Below are 19,592 nucleotides of genomic sequence, written 5' to 3' on the forward strand. Positions count from 1 at the left end.
CAAGCTAATTAAGTCCAGGGCTTGCCAAGAAACCCTTGAGGTTTTTGGTGGCAAATGGACAATAAAACATATTCTTGAAATGTTTTCCTCCATTCAGTTCCCAAAATTTATTTATTTTCACCTAGAGAAAAAGGCCAGCCAAATCAGGAATTACAACTATGTTCCTTGAGATTGTGTAAGTGGAACTGAAGTTTCTATCTTAAATTTGCATTCCTCTGTGTTAAAAAAATAGTAATAATTCAGGCATTGCTGTGGTTTGGATGTGGAAAGACCCCCTAAAGGCCCATGTGTTGAAGGCTTGATCCCCAGGGTGATGCTACTGGGAGATAATGGGACTTTAAGAGGTGGGGCTGATGGGTGGTCTTTAGGTCACTGGGGGTGTGCTTTTGAAGAGGACTGTGGGACCCCATCATCTTACTCTATCTCTTTTGCTCTCTGGCTCTTGAAGTAAGCCATTTTCCTCTGTCACACCTTCCTGCCATGATGAGTTAGCTGTCTTATCACAGGCCCAAAGCAACAGGGCAAACCAATCATGGGCTGGAGCCTCCAAAACTGTGAGCTCAAATAACCCTTTTCTCTATAAAATTAAGTGTCTCAAGTATTTGTTATCGAGATGAAAAGTTGACTAAGACAGGCATTGGCCAAAATTTTCCAAAATCCCTGTCTCCCCAAGGAGCACAAGGGACAAATTTTGTCTCAAAAAGAAAGAATAGGGCTGGGGATATGGCTCAGTTGGTAGAGTGCCTGCCTTGCAAGCATAAGGCCCTGGGTTCAATCCCCAGCACTGCAAAAAAAAAAAAAAAAAAAAAAAAAAAAAAAAAAAGAAAGAAAGAATAGGGAAGGAATCACAGCTTCTTAAAAAAGATTTATCATAATTTTTTGAAAGGCAGGAAAAAAAGTAGAAATAGGAAATGGTTTTACTGATTTGTCCTCAAATTCATTTGTACACATTTATACCCATTTTACCAATTATTTATAGAGCACCCACTACACTCAAAGTATTTTGTGCCAAGTGTTGCTGGCAGAAAATCAATGAGGATGGCCAGTTTCTGTCCTTTGGTTGGGAAAGGAGGAGAAAGAACACACACACAAATTGTGTAACTGCCACAACAACTCCAGTGTCACTGAAGCCTGTCCTTTTCATATTCACGGGATCTTGCCCCCTTCTTCTTATCAACCCTATTCTGCTTTGTTTTTATTTTTCCCATTCCATTCATTCCACTTACCCACCGGTAAAATATTACAGAGCTGACCTATACTATCTCCCCCAGCTAGAATGTAAGCTTCAGAAAGAAGGGAGAAGTCTTTGTCGTTTAGTTCAAGTTCATATCAAGGCTGGTCCACAGTGGGCACCAGTAAGATTTTTAATGGATGGATGGGTGGGTGGGTGGGTAGATGGATGGATGGATGGACGGATGGATTGTAAAGGTCTAAAGGAGTATGATAAAGGTCCAAAGGAAAGAGGGAACACATCTAAGGGCCCAGAGGTTTTATCAAGTGGTGACATTTGAGTTGATCTTGAAAAAAACGGGTCAGACATCAAGATATTCCAGACAGTCAGGCGTGGTGGTGTAAGTCCATAATCCCAGCAGCTCTGGAGGCTGAAGCAGGAGGATCTCAAGTTCAAAACCAGTCTCAGCAATGTAGCAAGGCCCTAAGCAACTTAGCGAGACCCTGTCTTAAAATAAAAAATAAAAAGGGCAAGGATGTGGCTCAGTGGTAAAACACACCTGGGTTCAATCCCTGGTACAAAAAAAAAAAAAAAAAAAATAACCCGGATATATTCCAGACAGAGCAAAGCACCTAAGAAAAGATAGAAGCGGGATGTTTGCGGTACATTCATGGTCCCAGGAGGTCTCCACTGTGCTGCAGAGGGCAACATCTCTGACGACACTGAGGCACAGAACTGCAATGGCTCAACAAGGATTGATAAAAATGTTGCACATTGAATCAAAAGGACCAGATGGCCCTTGTGGGAGTTCAAACTGTATGCAGCCAACCTGACAATTTCCAGGCCAAATTGAGAATGATGAGGAAGGAAGGGGATCCCCGAATAGCCAGATGGGCCAGATCAGCCCCTCATAAGCCACAGAACTGAAAGCCAAAGTGGCCAAATCCCCCTCACGAGCTGGGAGCCTCAGGGAGCCTGTAACACATGCCCCTGGTGGCCTCTTTGTCATGGACCACAGAAGCCTGGGCCTAACAAGGGCCCTTCTGTGACAGTTATTCATGCCCACTCCATTGTGTTTTAAATCTGGCTAATCACAGTCACCTCTGGGGACTGGGGGCAGGGAGGGGAGGGATGAACATTTTACCCTCATTGCATGGCTTACTTAAAATCCCACTTTCGGATCAAATCTTACCAACTGCTGAAATTTACACCAGAGGTAATCAGCTAAACTTTGTAAAGCCAGCCATCTAGAACATAAACTCCACAGTCTTTTCTTTCTTTCTTTTTTTTTTTTTTTTTCAATAATTCACTGACCTTGGCAACTGCTACATTATTAATGAGGCAGAGACAAGTGGGATTTGAGGTAGCAGAGGAGGTTTCGACGGGAGAAAACATTCATCGAGCACCTGAAATCTTTCAGAGTGGAAAAAACAATTGAGTGCCCCAAATCAAAATTCCTAGATAAAAAAAAAAAAAATTCCTAGATAAATTTCTATTACCAAAAAAAAAGGAAAGTGTTCAGCACTTAGATGAATCTTTAGAGGTGGTTGCCATCACAGCTCTGGTTATTAATCCATTCAAGTGAACTGTGAAAAGGGATGAGCAATTTGTCTTGCTTTCCCATGGCTATTCCCTGCCTTTCAGAAAACAAATCTGTCAGCAAGTGTGACTTTTGGGTGCCAGAGCCTCATAATAATGTAAGAATGCCCACAGCAGGGAGGGAGTGTGGTAAGGTATACCTCCAAATGTCAACTCTACCTAATATGAACCCTGGGATTTTAAAGGACTGTCCTGTCCTGAGCCTGCCCCTCTCCTGTGGCTGCAGGGGACACCTGCCATGTTGGATGGTGGAAAAGATGAGCTTTGAAAAGGCCCTACAGACAAAGACAAAAGCCATGACCCTGCAGAGCAAGCCCTTTATTGTTCTTCCGGATTGGGTCAAAAATGAAAAGCAGGATCAGCTTCCTGCCGGCGCCTACAGTGCCCCACGTCCCAGCCACACTATTTGTGAACATCGCCCAGTGAAAGGCGGAGTAGATGCTCACACAATAGGCGCTTCAGCTAATGAAATGCAACCATTGTGCCTCTCCTACTGTACTCAGATGGTGAACACAACCCTGGCACCACCAGCGAAAACCATCATGGGATGCATTGATGAGTCAGTCAAACTTCTTAGAGTGAAAAGAGAACAGGCAGGGGCATGGGAGGCTTCAGAGAAATGGCTCTAGTGTTAGGAAAAATTCAACTCCAAAGCAGCCTGCTCATGATCACTGAGGGTTTTTTTTTTTTTTTTTTTTTGCTGTTCGTTTTTAAATTTTTTATCCCTGTGTGTGCCCACTATTTGACTGGTTTTGTGTCCTTAAAGTTTATAAGAGTCTAAATAAAAACTAAAGAAGGTGGTGAGATCAGAGAGCAACACCATTGACTACACTTTAGAACTGCTTTCTATTTCACTAAAGCTTTAAGAGATCTCTGGGAATGGGCCGTGCAGAGTCCTGGGGTCAGGAGTAGGTTTGGGAAAGGAGACTTGCTGCCAAGTCACATTCTCATAGAAGTCAGACAATGCTTCTGGTTTCACACAGCTCCTGGTCCAGGTGCCGAAGAGCAGAAAACAGACAGAAAGGAAGAACAGTATATAGTCTGCCCATGGAGCTCTGCTTAGCTCACTCTGATACTAGAACCTCTGTGCTTTTCCATTGTGAGAAATATTCGGCTGGGGAGATAGCTCAGCTGGTATAGTGCTTGCCTCACAAGCACAAGGCCCTGAGTTTGATCCCCAGTACCGCAAAAAAAAAAAAAAAATTCCCTCAGAATTAAAATTCAGGACTCTACCCCCCCCCACACACACACACATCCCACAAATACAGCCTCCATCAGAATAATATTTTTCTAACAATGCTTTCAAGTCATTGCTAATTCTAAATTTTCTATTCTTCTCATAAATATTTTCACTGGTGAAAAAAAGGGAAATGACCTACCAAAAGCCTGCATCAAATCATGAGAATATGAAGTCCACAGAACACTTCATATAGTGAAAAACAGACATAAATTAAAATTAATTTTCAAGGAATGGAAAACAATGAGGGAGGAAAATAATGGAACTGAGATTTATTAACAAATAGTAACAGACTCCTTCAAAAAATACTATGTGTCAAAACTAACCTTGCTATCAAGGGTTCTCTCTGTCTCCATAAACTGGTATGATTAGCCTCTTGGGCACCAAGTGTAAAAAATGTAAACTTTAGCTGAAATCCATTGCTTCTCTGGAATAATATTCTAATAATGGTTCAATGTGTTTTCTAAATGGAAGGTTTAACCACATAAGAATAGACCTATACCATCTGTGGGTGTGTAAGCATGTATGAACACACATGCGCGCAGGCGCACACACACACACACACACACACACACACAGAGCACATCATAACCCAGGAAGTTTTCATCTGCTTCCTCAACTTCCCCACATCCAGAGAGAAGAACTGTAATTGGAGTTAAGTTGAGGTGAGTTTTGTGATGCACAGTGGTACAGCATCCTCAGAAAGAAAAGACAGGCTTTCAAAGCTAGATACATATTTATCCATCTGACTTGAAACCCAAAAAGAAGTTGTTAAAAAAAAACAAAACAGAATTCACATGGGAAAGACTAAAGAATATAAAATTAAGACGTTCCAATCTGCCAACTCTGCAGCTGAACAAAAACACACGGTGTAATTTTAGAAACTGAGCAACTCGGTGCTGAAGGATCTTATTGCTTGTTCTTCCAGTCTCAAGCAAAGTGAACTTGACATATGGTACGTGAGGGGGCTGACGGATGGAGGATGAAGGGCGGGTGAGTGGTCAAGGTGGAAGGGATGCCACCGGAAGGATGGGCCAGTGGGAAGGATGAGTGGATGATAAGCCATCAGGATGACTCTTTGCGTAGGGCTATTCTCTGTATATGAGTTCCTGGGACCGCAACAGTCCAGTGTGAGTTTTTGAGGGAATTCTCAGGAGCTGTGTTTAGAGTATCATGAAATGATTGAGGAATATATGGGTTCTTAAGGGAAGTTCTTACTGCTCAGAGTTTTTAAAAAATGTGTATGCTAATGGTGCTTTTCTGAAAGTTATATGATAGTAACTGTGGCTCATACACCCAAATATGGAAGGAACCCATCCATCATTTTGTCCTTGGGACAGGACAGAATGGAGACAGATGTAACTATAAGGGAGTTAAATGGTAAGATTAAATTTGAAAAGCAGACTCAGAAGCATGTGCTAAAGATACGAGTTTGGGCACTGACACCTGGAGTCACAGAGTCTCTCAGGACTAGTCAATTATTTAAAAACAAAAGAAAAAAGAAAAAAATCCCTCTCTTCATAACATTTTCTTTAAAGCTTACAAATTGCTCTCACATGTCACCTTACATGTCTCACAAAAACCCAATGCAAGAGAGCTATTAGGACTCCCGTCTGGCAAATGAGGAAAGTGAGTTTCAGAAAAGTTCAAAGGTCCAAAACACAGTAAGAAGGAGAGCAGGATAGGAACCCAGGACCCCTGACTGTGGGTCAGAACTCATGCACCTGGTTTTGGGTCCTGGTAAATTTCAATTGCTTTATAATATTAGGACATGAATAACATGCTGCATGTTCTCAAAGAGGTGGCAGGCTAGCAGAAGGAGGGTAGATTAGTGATGGGGCCTTGAAGGATACCTAGGAATCTACCAAGTGGACGAAATGAGGAGAGGAAGGACTTTTTCAGCAAAGGATAGAAAAAGCAAAAGCGCAGAGAAATGCAAGTATGCTGTTTGTTCTAGAAATGGCAAGCAGTTAAGCATAGCTGGGGCCTTGGGTACAAGCTAGAAGAGAACAACTAAGAATGAAGATAGCAAAGTAAGCAGGAAATTATACAACCTTTATCGAGGTCAATTATTACAAAAGCTCTACAGTATGACCCAGTACCAAACTACCCCTAATCACATAAGAGAGCAAGAGTTAGCCTAGAGCACACCTGAATGATAATACAACACTCGGTAACAGGTAAAGGAATCTAGTGTATTCCCTAAGATGACTGCAGCCATGAGAGTAGAACCTGAGGTGCTATTTAGCCTATTCCCCCCCACCAAAAAGGAGCAAACTTTTCCGAAATACTTATTTCAGACATGATTATAAATGGCCTATGTATAAAATTGTAGATACTATGACTACTTAAAAAGTATCCCAAAGTTTAGAGGTATAGAACAACCATTTATTAAGTTCAGGTATGCCATGGGTCAGAAATGTACACAGGAAACAGCAGGGATGGTGTGTCTCTACTCTGTAGAGTCTGGGGCCTGGAAACATCCAGAAGGTCTTTCACTCACACGTCCAGCAATTGATGCTGGTTGTTGACTAGGTAGGGAACCTCAGCTCTTCTCCAGGTAGGCCCCTCCCTGTGGTTTATATATATGGAAAAGTCTGTGTTCCCCCCACCATGTTAAGACAATAGTCCAGAGATACCAACAGACAGTTAGATGGAAGCTATGTCCTTTACAACCTAACCCTGAAAGGTACATAGCATTACCTTCACATGCTCCACAGGTGAGAGCAATCACTAAGGTATGTGTGGTGGGAGTGAAGGATGTAGACCCCATCTGCCCTTCTCCCTAGGAGGAGTGCCCCTCACACTGTAAGAAGTGCTTGTAAGATGAGATTTGGTGCAGTCGACTTTGGGAAATTAAATCCGCCTGTGTGAAAATAAGAGTTTGTTTATATGTTCTCTCAGGGGCAAAAATAGAATTATTCAGGGAAGACAGGAAAAGTCAGTAACAACTCAAGTCAGCAAACTTCACTCACACAGAGTCTACTCAGGGAAAGAGGAACACTACACCCAAGTGACACAGATATTCATATACGGATAAAAACCCACTGAACCTAACATGCTCACCAAAGAACCCAGCACTCTTTTCCCACATCAAAGACTCGCTGCAGTCTAGGGGCTTGGACTGAGTTAGCAGCTTAACACAAGAGGCATGCAGTTCTGGTGAAAGCCCTGTGGGACACAGTCCGCCACTGCTCCGTCCACAGACAGCCTGCACCTAGTCACCCTCAACTCTGCCTGTTCACTCCAGTGTCTTTGTCAAATTCATCCAAAGTAAGCAGCTCTTCATAGAATTCTGTTGCTCTTAGGTGCTGATTTATGCTTTCAAAGGATCGAAACAGTGATTTAATATTCAGAAAAGAAAACACTGTACACATTGATGCACTCATTTAAAACCGAACATGATGACCAGAAAAATCCATTTATTTTAAAAGTCATAGGACACTAAAGAGTAGAGGAAAGGAAAGAGTTTATTCATTTACTAGCCCTAATATTTTTCTCCAAATTCTCCATCCTTAAAAAACAACAAATGCTTATTTGTTAGTTGTGTGTGCTCATGCATAAACACACACACACACACACACACACACACACACACACACACACACACCTAAATAAATATACCATAACTGGAAAGTTATTTCTTGAATCAAACATGGCTCAATTTACCAGATGAATAGAAAGAAAAAACTAGGTTATTAGATTATTTCCTTAATCATGAAAAGATCTTCAACAAAACTTAATACATATTCCTGAGTTGTTGTTTATAACACTCAAAATAGGAGTTCATGTAGATCTTTTAACATGATCAAACAACATAAATCTTGGTCCCAAAGTCATCATCTTACTTAATAGGGAAGTGCTAGAGGCAACCCCACTCAGTTCAGGAACAAAAGCAAAGACATTCACTATCTCCATTACTATTTAACATGGAATTTAAGATATGAGTCAAAGCAATCAGACAAGAAAACAAATAGAGATGAAAGAGAACTGAAGTATCATTATTTGGAGATGATATAACAATACACCTGGAAACCCCAAGAGAATCTGTAATAAAAGAGAATACAACCAATAAAAGAGTTTGGTAATATAACAAATTAATTAAGATAGCCTTCATGAAAACTTGACAACACACTCTAGGAATATGCAAAAACAGGTGCTGTCATACATTACTGGTGGGAATGCAAAATGGCAAACTTTCTGAGAAAGGAAGTTTGACATTATTTGACAAAATTACATACTTATTTACCTTGAAACCCAGTATTACCATTCCTAGGCATCTATCCCTCAGAGAGACTGATAAAAAAAGTATATTTGTTAAAGCACTCCAAACAGGAATTGATGGATAATTTTTAACATGACAAAAATAAATAAAGCAAGACTAGATACTATGGTAGATGCATATGGCTATTTTTCATTTCAGCACTCTTTATAAAAGCAAAAGAATGGAAAACAACCCAAATGTCCAGCAGCAATATGGGGTGGATTAAATGGAACACTATGCAGCTGTAAATAAGGAATGAAGAATACATGTATATACTGTATGCCCTAATCCCCAAGATAGGATTTTAGTTGGAAAAATAAATGGATAGAAGTGTATATGACACACTACTGTTAATCTAAGAAAGGAGGAAAGGTACCTGGAAAAATATGCATGTGTAGGTATGAATTTTACATATATGTAAATTTTTAATTAAACAGATAAACCAAAAATCTTCTAAAACATGGTTAACTGTGGAGGAAAAAGAAAATGGACTAAAAGAGACAAGGATAGTCATTATTCTTTAGTTATACCTTTTTAAAGATTTGACTTTGGAACCATGTAAAATTGTACTTCATTATAAAACAAGGACCACAGGGAACACAGAATTCTCCACTAACCCTTGTTTTTAAGACTGTGAGCAAACGTGGATGAAAAGGGAATCAGCAGAAATAACCCGACAATGTGACAGATGAGCAGACTTCTAAGAAAAAAGTTGGTGACTGGAGGTAGAGCCAAAGTGTCAGCAAGGGGGGAAACCAAGATGGCGCGCATGACTTACCTCAACCTTGCTCTCTGGTTCATGATCAGCGGCGGAGAAATATACAACCTCCTGCACCTCATCTCTGGGCCGGGCTGAATTTTTCCCAAACACCACCAGACCATCCTTAGCACGCGGCGGGAAGGCCACAAAGCAGTAACTTGGAGGAGCTCCGGCCATCCTGAAAAGAGAGCAACGTGAGAATAGGAGCGGACCTGACCGGGAACCTTCCAAGGGCAAGTTCCGCAAACGCATTTCACCAGCCGCGACAGAGTCACCCTGTACGCAGTGAGCTCATGAATAGATCCCAGTTGGCAATGAAGGCGGGGTGCCTGGAGTCGAACCACAGAGTCACAGAGACCAGATATTGTTGCTCAGACTCGCAACACACCACGGTGGCAGCCAAAAGTGCAGTGGCGTAGGAGAAAGGAAAAGGGGTTATTGTTCCAGGCAGCACACACACACACACACACACACACACACACACACACACACTGCAATCTGTCACACGAATATATGAATTAACAAGTATACAGTCATCCCTGAGTATTCAGGGGAGTTGGTTCCAGGACCCCTCACTGATAACAAAACCAAAGCTACTCAGTTTCCTTAGATGAAATGATGTCTATTATTCGCATATAACCGACCCACATCATCCCGCACATTTGAAATCATTTCTAGATTATTTATAATACCTAATAAGATGTGGATGCTATGTAAATACTTCATATACTATATTATGTAAAGACTAATAAGAAAAAGAGCCTTTATGTGTTTATTGAAGATGCACAACCCACCAATGCTGTATTTTGGATCCACGGTTGGTTGAATGCACAGATGTGGGAACCTACAGATACAGTGGGTTGGCAGTAATCTGTCACAGTGCACTACAGGGGTTCCTCAGATCTAGGTCAGATTTGGGGGTGTGATGAGGAAATGGATCTGATGATAAACTGAAAGATATCACCTGCCCCTTTAAAAATACAGTATTATTCTATCTCAATGACATAATATTCAGTGGCTCCTGGGCTGGCTAGGTCTCTTCTAAATGACCACTGTGCATCTTCACTTCTTCATTCCTCCTTCCTTCCTAAATGCTCTCCTCCTTGCCCCAAGGAAAAATTCTTCCATGCCCAGAGTTTCTCTTGTCAACTATATACCAATAAGCTACACAGTTAATTTCAACTCAGTTCTCAATCTGAGTTCCCAATCCACAGACCCAACTGTTTCTCTGATATTCAAAGCTGATTTCATCCTTTTCCCCAAATAGGGGCCCTTTCCAACCTTCCCTCTCAGAGGCCAGCTCTATCACCTATCCCATTAGAGTATCTGGAATTCAGGAATCATCTTTGCTATCTGCTTCTCCCTTTCCAACCTGTCACCAAATCTCATACATTCAATCTCCTAAATCTCTATGGAAACTAGATACTTCCCTCCATCCCTACTGCTACCATTTTACACCAAGTTACCATCATTTCCAGTCTGGATCACGCAGTAGCCTTTTAAGGGGTTGCTTATAAAACATCTATTATTCCCCCTCCAAAACATCCTCCACATTGCAGCCAAAGAGATCTTTGCAGAAGGAGGATTTGATCACGTATTTCTGCTTAAAATACTTTCCGAGGCTGCCCACCACTCTTAGAATAAACAAACTCACTCTCACAACTCCAGAGCACAGGCCTTTTTCCACTTCCCCCATTACCCTCAGGGCCTTTGCACATGCTCTGCATTTTTACCTAAGGATTTCTTTCCCTGCTTCCTTACACCAAAACAATTTACCTAGTTTCTTCTGCAGGCTCACATACCAGTTCAAATGTCACTGTAATTTATGTCACTATACCATACAGTCTCACAGAATATTGTTCTTTTCCTGTGCCTGAATTATTTGTGTAATTGCTTTATTACTAAAAATTAATATTCACTTTCTCCTTCCTCCCCTCTCCAAAAAAACTCAGCAATTTGAAAGCAGGAACCGTGTCTTTTCTTGCACACCCCTGTAAACCCAGCTCTACACAGTCTTATGCAGAACAGATGTTCAAGAAAGAACAGATTTCCTAATATCTCACAAACTGAAGATGATTCTACAACTCTCTTTCCTCACCACCATGCCTCTGCACCTGGCCTGAAAGCCCTTTGCTTAGTCTTTATGTCATTCAGAATCTGATTCAAAATGGCTTTTTTTCAGGAAGATTTCTATAAAAGACTCTTGTTATTTATTCAGCATCCATAAGCACTAATGCATTCCATTTGTTCTAGAATAATGCACTTTTTGTTGCTTGTAAATATATGTCTTTGTTTCTAAAAGCTCCCTGAAGGCAGGACCTATGCCATCCAACTACAGAAGTCCCTTCTCCGACCCCACATTATAGGCACCCAACAACATTCCCTATTGAACCAACTATATTGTATTTCCATCATCAATTACTCAATTGGAACATTTTTCTTCTTTTCTTCCTTTTTTTTCTTTATTCCTTTCCTTTTTTTTTTTTTTTTTTTTGTGTCTGTGAGTCCAAAATAGAAGTGATCAGTAAATCAGTGTTTTCAGAACAGTACTAGAGGGCTGGGGAGATAGCTCAGCTGGTAGAGTGCTTGCCTTGCAAGCACAAGGCCCTGAGTTTGATCCCTAGTACTGCACCAAAAAAAAAAAAAAAAAAAAGAACAGTACTAGACTGGATCCAAAGCTCAGGTCCACCACCTACTAGCTGTGTGACCTTGAGCAAGTCATTTTACCTCTCTGAGCCTGGGTTTCCTCTTCTGGAAATGTTTTGGCCCGGCCCACAGGTTCCTATGAATATCAAATAAAATTATATTTGAGAACGTATCTTGCAAACTTTGGAGGCTTTATAAGTGGAAGATACTCTGGGTTTTGACTTGTAAAACGGGGCAGCATCTCAAGATTTCTGCTAAGCAGGCCATCTAAAATTGACTTGCCTCATTCATACCTAGAGTAGTTACCAAATCGTAGAGTTAGCAACAGTCTGTTTGGAAACCTCTCTGTGGGAACAATTTCAATGTCCAGGTGACTTCAGGCTCATCTGTATATGTCCATACAGGGCTGACAGTTTCCCTCCTCTCACATTGTTTATGGAAGCCTCCTCCCCAGGGTGCAGAGAAATGGTAGAGCCCTTCCCCAACTCTGAAAACCATTCTCTCCTAGCTCAGAGAAATACTCCTTTTCACTCTGTGAAAAAGAAAAGCCAGGAAGATAAAGTCTTCTCTTAACCTTCCCCAGGTGCACAAAAAACTGCCTCATCTGAGAGTGATAAGCCAAGAATCTGCATGTGGGGGCAGAAGGCAGTTGCCTTGCTTTAGGCAAAGCAACAGAACTTCCCTTCCTCCCATCACCGAGCCATTTCAAAAGGGCTGGTGTCTCATCCAGGAACAGAGCCTCATTTTATTCGATCCTGAAAAATGGTAGGAATCCACTGGTCTTGCATTTACAAGAGTCATCTGTAGAAAATAAACCAAACCCACAGGGTCTTTGACAAGCACCTATTCTTCAGCTGGCATCTGCTTGGTCAACAAATCAGCTAGGTCACTTGACCAGGACAAGGACATAGGCAGCAGAAGCCCAGGGACAGGAGGAAGCAGGATTTCAAAGTCTGTTAGGGGAAAAAGAAAACAACCTTAGATAGACAAGCAATGTGCATCACAACCAGCCATAAACTAGTAGAGTCTAACAGTCCATTTGCTTTGGCTGAGTCCCCAGGCTACTCACTGACTAACCTCAGAGATGAGCTTTTTTTTTTTGACTCTGGATAAGCATAGTTCAAAAAAACTTTCTATGGTGATGGAAATGTCCAATCTCTGCTCTCCAATATGATGACAACTAACCTAATGTGACTTTGGAAGTGTTATTAGTATGAATGAGGAACTGACTTTTCAATTTTATTCAGATCATTAATTATTTTACATATAAGTAGCCGCATGTGGCTTGTAAGAACCCAACTGGGCAGGGCAGCAATACCATTTCCCACAGAAATTCAGAAATGAAAATTTCCATAGACAGGCTTCAGAAGATCCCAAAGCACTTATTTGTGAAATCCCCACTTTCTCTAGGAACAAAATGTACTATCATCCACAAAAACTGAATTAGCAAAGAGGAGGGAACACACTTCTGGAAGACTGGAAAAACTAAGGATTAGGAAGCAGCTACTGGGTTCACCAAGCCAAGTTAGTTTACAGAAGCTCCTTCCTTCAGGAGCTAAAAGTCGTAACTCTAGATGCCAATTCCATTTCTCCTGATATGAGTCTCCTAATTCTACCTCTGAATCTACCAGGAAAGTGGTTCTCATTTCCTCCTGGAAATCTTTTTTTACCTCTTCAGTCAATTCCTCTCTCTGGTTCCTAAATGAATTTTGGATACCTTCACTTTTCTTCAGGATCTTCAGCCATCTCCTCAAAGAAGGTATCTCCCTTCCTAATCCACAAATGAAAGATAGGTGAGGGGGTGGGAGACTGTTGCAGGAAGAGGGTGTGCAGGTGGGCTGCAGTATTATGCTGTAGGCCTGACGCTTAACCTCCAAGTCAGCATCTTCCAAACTGTATATTACAGCCCTCATGTGGGTTACAAAGTCCACTGAGTGCATAAGAATGATATTTTCTTGGAAAAATATTTTTAGAAAGAATATAGGTATCTGCTGGGCACAGTGGTACACACCTGTAATCCCAACCATTCAGGAGGCTGAAGCAGGAGAAACACAGGTTCAAAGCCAACCTCAGCAATTAGTGAGGCCCTAAGCAAGGAAGTGAGACTCTGTCTCAAAATAAAAAAAATAAAAAGGGCTAGGGATGTGGCTCAGTGGTTAAGCATCCCTGGGTTCAATCCCCAGTACCCAAAAATTTTTAAAAAGAAAGAGTATAGGTATCTCACAGAGTGAGGGCTAAGTATTGACATAAGCAACTCTATGTTAGGCTATATACATCTGTTTACATGAATGTATGTAAGATAATGGATAGAGGCTAAGCATTTTTCTCTCTTACTGTGGGTCTCAAGGAAAAAGCCTTAAAAGCAGTAGATTTAAAGGGCAGGCCTACTGAATAAGGCTGCTTTGTGGAAAATGCCAATTAGGATTCTTGCCAGGTTAGCAATAAACTAACAGTTCTAATTAATGAGACACTCCAATTTAACTTCCAGCAGTGGTTAAGCTGACAGGAATTTCCTAAGAAGTTCTCACTGAGCATGTTTGAAAGTGCATTTCTCTGTAATTTGGACTGTATATTTATGTTCTCTAAGTTCTGCAACTGAAATTATTTTTAATGTTGCATGCTCTTGGAGGAGGGGGGAGATTAAAAGATGGCAGGTTGGGATAAGGATGTAAATTGGAAATAAGAAAACATCTTGTTGCTGCTATCATTTTTGTGGAGGACAAAAGAAGTCAGATAATTCATTAGCTGGCAGGGTATGAATAAAATATCTACCAGTCCCCACCCCCAGTCCGTTTTCAGGGTAAGCCACCAGTTTTTTGCACTAACCACTTTCTGAAATGTTAGAAATATTCTATCTGTGCCATCTAATATGGTAGCCACTAGCCACCTATGGCTACTGAGAACTTGAAATGTGGCTGGTGCAACTGAAATACTGAATTTCTTCTTCTCCTTTTAATTATTTTCGTCATGCTGGGGATTGAACCCAGGGCCTTCTGCATGCTGGGCAAGCACTCTACCACTGAGTAATAACCCCAGCCCAAGAACTGAAGCTTAAATTAATTTAAAACAGGGGTCAGGGTATAGCTCAGGGGTACCATGCATACTTAGCAAGTGCAAGGCCCTGGACTCAATACCCAGCATGGCAAAATGATAATAATTAAATTAAATGAAACAGCTGCTACAATTTGGATCTTAAATGGCCCCCCAAAGGCCTATGTGTTAAAGGTTCAGTCCACAGCTTGGGAAGTGGTGAAAACTTACGAGGCAGAACCTAATAGAAGGTTTTAGCTTATTGAAGGCATGCCATCAAAGGCTCCATGGGACCTTGGTCTCTTTCTCCCTCTCTTTTGTTTCCCAGTCAAGAAATGAGTAGCTCTGCTCCATCATGGGTTCCTCACCATGATGTGTTGCCTCACTACAGGTCCAAAAGTAACAGGGATGACCAACCATGTACTGAAACCTCCAAAACCATGAACCAAAATAAATTTTCTTTCTCTATAAGCTGATGATCTCAGGTACTTGTGAGACTAATGGAAAGCTGACTAACACAACAGCTGACATCATGCTGGGTTAAACAGGCCAGTCACAGTACAGGTTGAGTATCTCCTATCAGAAATGTCTGGTACCAGAAGTGTTTCAGATTTCAGATGTTTTCAGAATTGGGGATATTTGCACTTATACATTGGAAGTATCTTGGGGATGGAACCCAAGTCTAATACAAAGTTCACTTATGTTTATTTACATAGCCTGAAAGTCATTTTACACAGTGCTTTCGTGTGCCAGTGTTTTGGCTATGACCCATCATCTAAGGTCAGGTGTGGAATTTTCCACTTGTGGTTTTGTGGCAGAACTCAAAAAATATTAGATTTCAAATTTCAGATTTTTTAGAAAACACATACAACCTGTACTATGTGCGTTCATCTATAGAAGCTACCTAGAGGGGTCAAACAAACAGAAACAGAAAGCAGAGAGGTGGTTGCCAGGGTCTGGGAGAAGAAGGGAGGAGGGATTTGCTATTTAATGGGTACAGAGTTTCAGTTCTACGAGAGGAAAAAGTTCTGGAGATTGCCTTTACAACACTGTAAATATATTTAACACTACTGAATTGTACAATTAGAAATGGCTAATATGATCAATTTTATGTTATGCATTTTTTATCACAATTTAAAATTTAAAAACATTAAATAGTGACATATGGCTAAGAGTTATGGCATCGGACCACACTGCTTCCCTGTGGTAGTGTCTCCCTAAGCTCAGTCTCTAACCACCATGGACTTACCTGGGGATTCATGGCTTCCTCTGGGAACAAGGTCTTGGTACTCTCCTGGAGTTCACTGCAAAGGAGCTGCTGCTCCAACACTCACCCTGACTGGTGGCAAGAGGATTGCCTTTGGGCTTGTGGGACTGGAGTGCTGTACTCCTGTAGCTAGGAGACCACTGGCAGAATGTCTAGACAAGGAGGGAGGAAGCTGCATGGGAGAAAAGGTCTTTGTCCTCAAGTTCAGTGAGGAGTTATTGAAGGCAGGAATGCTCTGGGGCTGGGTAGGGGTTTTCTTTGCATGACTGCCAAACTGCCCTGCCCCTTTATCTCAATGAAGCTAAAGTGACCCTCATCAGTAACCTTAGTCAGTAATAAGAAAGCGTTGAGATGCCAGAGAGGAAGAAAATGACTGTCTATGTGAGCTATGGTCTTGTTAACGGCCCTGCAAATAACTGTGACAAACTTCCTTTCCTGACACAAATGAAACCAACTCCCAAGCGAGGATTCCCTTCTTTCCATCCCCGCAGCTGTACTAAGTTTAAGTTCAATATCTGTGAATTACCACTTTCCGGAATAGTAAAGCAAGGATTTTATTTATTGATAAACTCACTTTGAAAATTATTCACATCCCTGTTGAACTGAAAATGAGACAAATGATACTCATTTATAAATTGATTTTTCTGTCATATAGCTGCTATTGAAATCGTGAGGAATAATCAAGTGTTTAGGGAAGAAATTATCTAACTAAAAATTGGGATATAAATGCCAGCTGATGAAAACTGTATATCTAAATTAGCTCAGACTCACAAAGCACCGCCTAAGTCAGCTCTACTAAGTATTTCTTTGAAAGTTAAGATAGTAGAGCATAAAGTTTTTTGTCTCTACAGCCAAGAATTTCCAGCTCTGAACAGTCAATCCCTTGATTGAGGAACTATCAAGAGAAACCATATAGGATATTAAGTAATGTTAGTTCTCTGACACTAACAAATACTTGAGATAATCAACTTATAAAGAGAAAAGTTCTATTTGGCTCACAGTTTTGGAGGTTTCAGTCCAAGATCTGTTGGCCCTGTTGCTTTTGGGCCTCTGGCAAGGGAGTGCACCATGGCAGGAGCATGTGACACAGCAAAACTACTCACTTCATGGCTGGGAATCGAAAAAGGAAAGACAGAAGGGTTGGATTCCCATTATCCCCCTCAAGGGCACACCCCTGGTGACCTAAGACCTCTCTCTGGGCCCCAGCTCATAATGGTTCCACCACCTCCCCGTAGCACTGAGCTGGGGAATTAGTCTTTAAACACCTGGGTCTTTGGGGAACATTCCATATGCAAGTCATAGCATTAAGCAGATGCTGGAGCCCCCCTGGGTTCAAATCTCAGCCATGTCCCTGTCCCAAGCCTTTCATAAACAGGGACAGTGAGATTGCGCACTCCTCCCAGGGTTTCCATGAGATCTAAATGGCACTTGCTAGTACCAAGAGCTCCAAATACCATCTAACCACATGGAGAAAGTGAGGGAAGGATGCATTCCACAGCCTGTTCCGGTGTCAAAGTCTATTTGTTCAGATTTCAGAAATACTGTTTTTCCTTGAAATATCTAAGTGCCCCTTCGCCTTCTGAATGTTTGCTTCATTGTCATTCCCCAGCATCAAGGGCAATAGCCACCTGACGGTTAGCCTCTGGGTCTTACATGCAAGACTTCAACAGACATACCTCCCAGCAACCTGGTATAGGATAGGGGGAAGAGGCAAGCTGTAGGTTTGCTTGGCCCAAAGTGTTACCCTAGATAGTGTTCTTAAGAAACCTGAATTAGCAGCTACCATTTTAAAATCTAGAGATTTCTCAAAGACATTAAGTATTTGTCCTCTGCTGACAACTCAGAGATCTGGCAACACCAAGGCACATCCTGTGTGACAGTAAGACCATGTGGGTAGTGGCTCCTCTCAACAGGGCCTGTACTTGTCCAGACTCTGCACTCTCTGACACTGAGGCCAGAGGACTAAAGTTTATCACCTGTGCACAGTTGTACTTATTTATTGCCTGCCTGGCTCTTTGCCCCAGGGGCAAAAGAATGTCAGGCTTTAGAGACACAGACCCTAGCTCCTAAACTGACTCAACCCACTAATTTTGAGCCTGAGTTTCCTCATGTGGAAATGGGACTGAGTACCTGCATACAAATACAGCACTTGGGTTTATATGTGAGCATATGGAAAGCATCCAGCCCTGTGGCTGTATACAGCAGGCACTCAAGGAACATTTGCATTCTCTTCCTACTCCTCATTGGTGATGCATTTGCCAGGTCTATACCAATCCCTGCTACCATCCTTCCCCACTCTCACCATTGGATGGCCCTATTCACATTCCCAGGTACAACTGAAATGTATTACAAGGCTCAACCTCTCGATCTAATTATCAACTATCAAAGTCTACAGATGACACCCTAAGATGCCATCAACAAAATCAAGACTATGGGAAACTACAGAACAAAGCTGGCTTCTTCTTCAACAGCAACAATTAAAAAAAGAAACCGCAGGGGGAAAAAAAAAAAAAAAGAAAGCGTCAGAGAACAAAGTTATTTAAGAGACACACCAACCAATTGCAACGAATGGAACATATTTGGATCCTGATTTGAACAAACCGAACAAACGTTTTACAAGGCAGCTAGGATAATGTGAACATTGGATAGGTATTTATTAGATGATTAATATTTTAGATAGGAACATGACGTCCATGAACGAGTCCATGTCTTGAAAAGACACACACTGAAATAGTTCCATGAGGAAGAACACAATGGAAGTAACACAGGGTGGGGTGATGGGGTGACAGGGCAAGGTCACAGATCAAACAGGACCGGTTATGAAATAAAAACTCTTAGAGTTGGGTGATAGTTGGGGCTGGGGTTGTGGTTCAGTGGGAGAGCCCTTACCTGGAACGCGTGAGGCACTAGGTTCAATCCTCAGCACCACGTAAAAATAAAATAAAGGTATTGTGTCCACCTACAACTAAAAATTATATATTTAAAAAAAAGAGTTGGAGGGTGGGTAGGTACACGGGGTTTACTCTATTGTTCTCTTTGCTTTTGTAGATTCTTGAAATTTTCTATTTCAATAATAGCACACAAGATGCTTACAGTTATTTTAAGGTTGGAGATAGTACTGGGTATTTTCTTAGAATGTCCACTGGCAGCTTACTTGTCGACTCAGATACTTGAGGAAGGAAGCTAGGGCTCAGAAGGATGGGGTGAGGTTCTGGAGGGACTTGGAATGTTCCTGCACTAGAAGAGACGAGCCTCAGTTCTCTTTCTAGTTGCATTTCCTTTTTTTCTTAGAGTTTTAAGACATTTATCTCTGCTCATCAGACCACAAGCGCCATGAGGCAAGGATCATGTAAATCCTTACTTCCCAGGCACCTCACACAGAGACTGGCACAGAACAAGATCAAACTATATGTTTGTCGAGCAAATGAAAGAAAGAACGCTATCTATATTTCATCTTCAGTGCAAGAAAAAGATCAGCAGAATCCAGTTTTGACAAGGTGTTCCAAGACTGCAGTTCAGTTCACGATATTCAGATCTGGCCAAGCATCAAGTGGTCTGGGGAGCTTGTTAAAATGGCAGATTCCAAGACACCTCTCCTCGGGATTCTGTTCAGCAGGT

The 19,592-nt window shown here is 41.5% G+C and overlaps 1 protein-coding gene across 3 annotated transcripts in view; it reads right to left on the reverse strand.

The window, feature by feature from the left end:
* The window catches only part of Scrn1 (secernin 1), a 59,765-nt gene that overhangs the window by 30,742 nt on the left and 9,431 nt on the right, over positions 1 to 19,592 (reverse strand). Inside the window, exons 2-3 of one of the 3 annotated variants that reach the window (XM_047562321.1) lie at positions 12,521 to 12,630; positions 9,050 to 9,209 (exon numbers count right to left, since the gene is read on the reverse strand). In XM_047562321.1, the coding sequence (XP_047418277.1) occupies positions 9,050 to 9,208 (159 nt within the window). In that variant the 5' untranslated portion in view covers position 9,209; positions 12,521 to 12,630. Of the gene's footprint in view, positions 1 to 9,049; positions 9,210 to 12,520; positions 12,631 to 15,956; positions 16,038 to 19,592 lie in introns of those variants that run through there. The other 2 variants (XM_047562322.1, XM_047562320.1) reach the window with 2 other exon arrangements.

The sequence above is a fragment of the Sciurus carolinensis genome, chromosome 8 (assembly GCF_902686445.1).
Source record: "Sciurus carolinensis chromosome 8, mSciCar1.2, whole genome shotgun sequence".
In the NCBI taxonomy this organism is placed as follows: domain Eukaryota; kingdom Metazoa; phylum Chordata; class Mammalia; order Rodentia; family Sciuridae; genus Sciurus; species Sciurus carolinensis.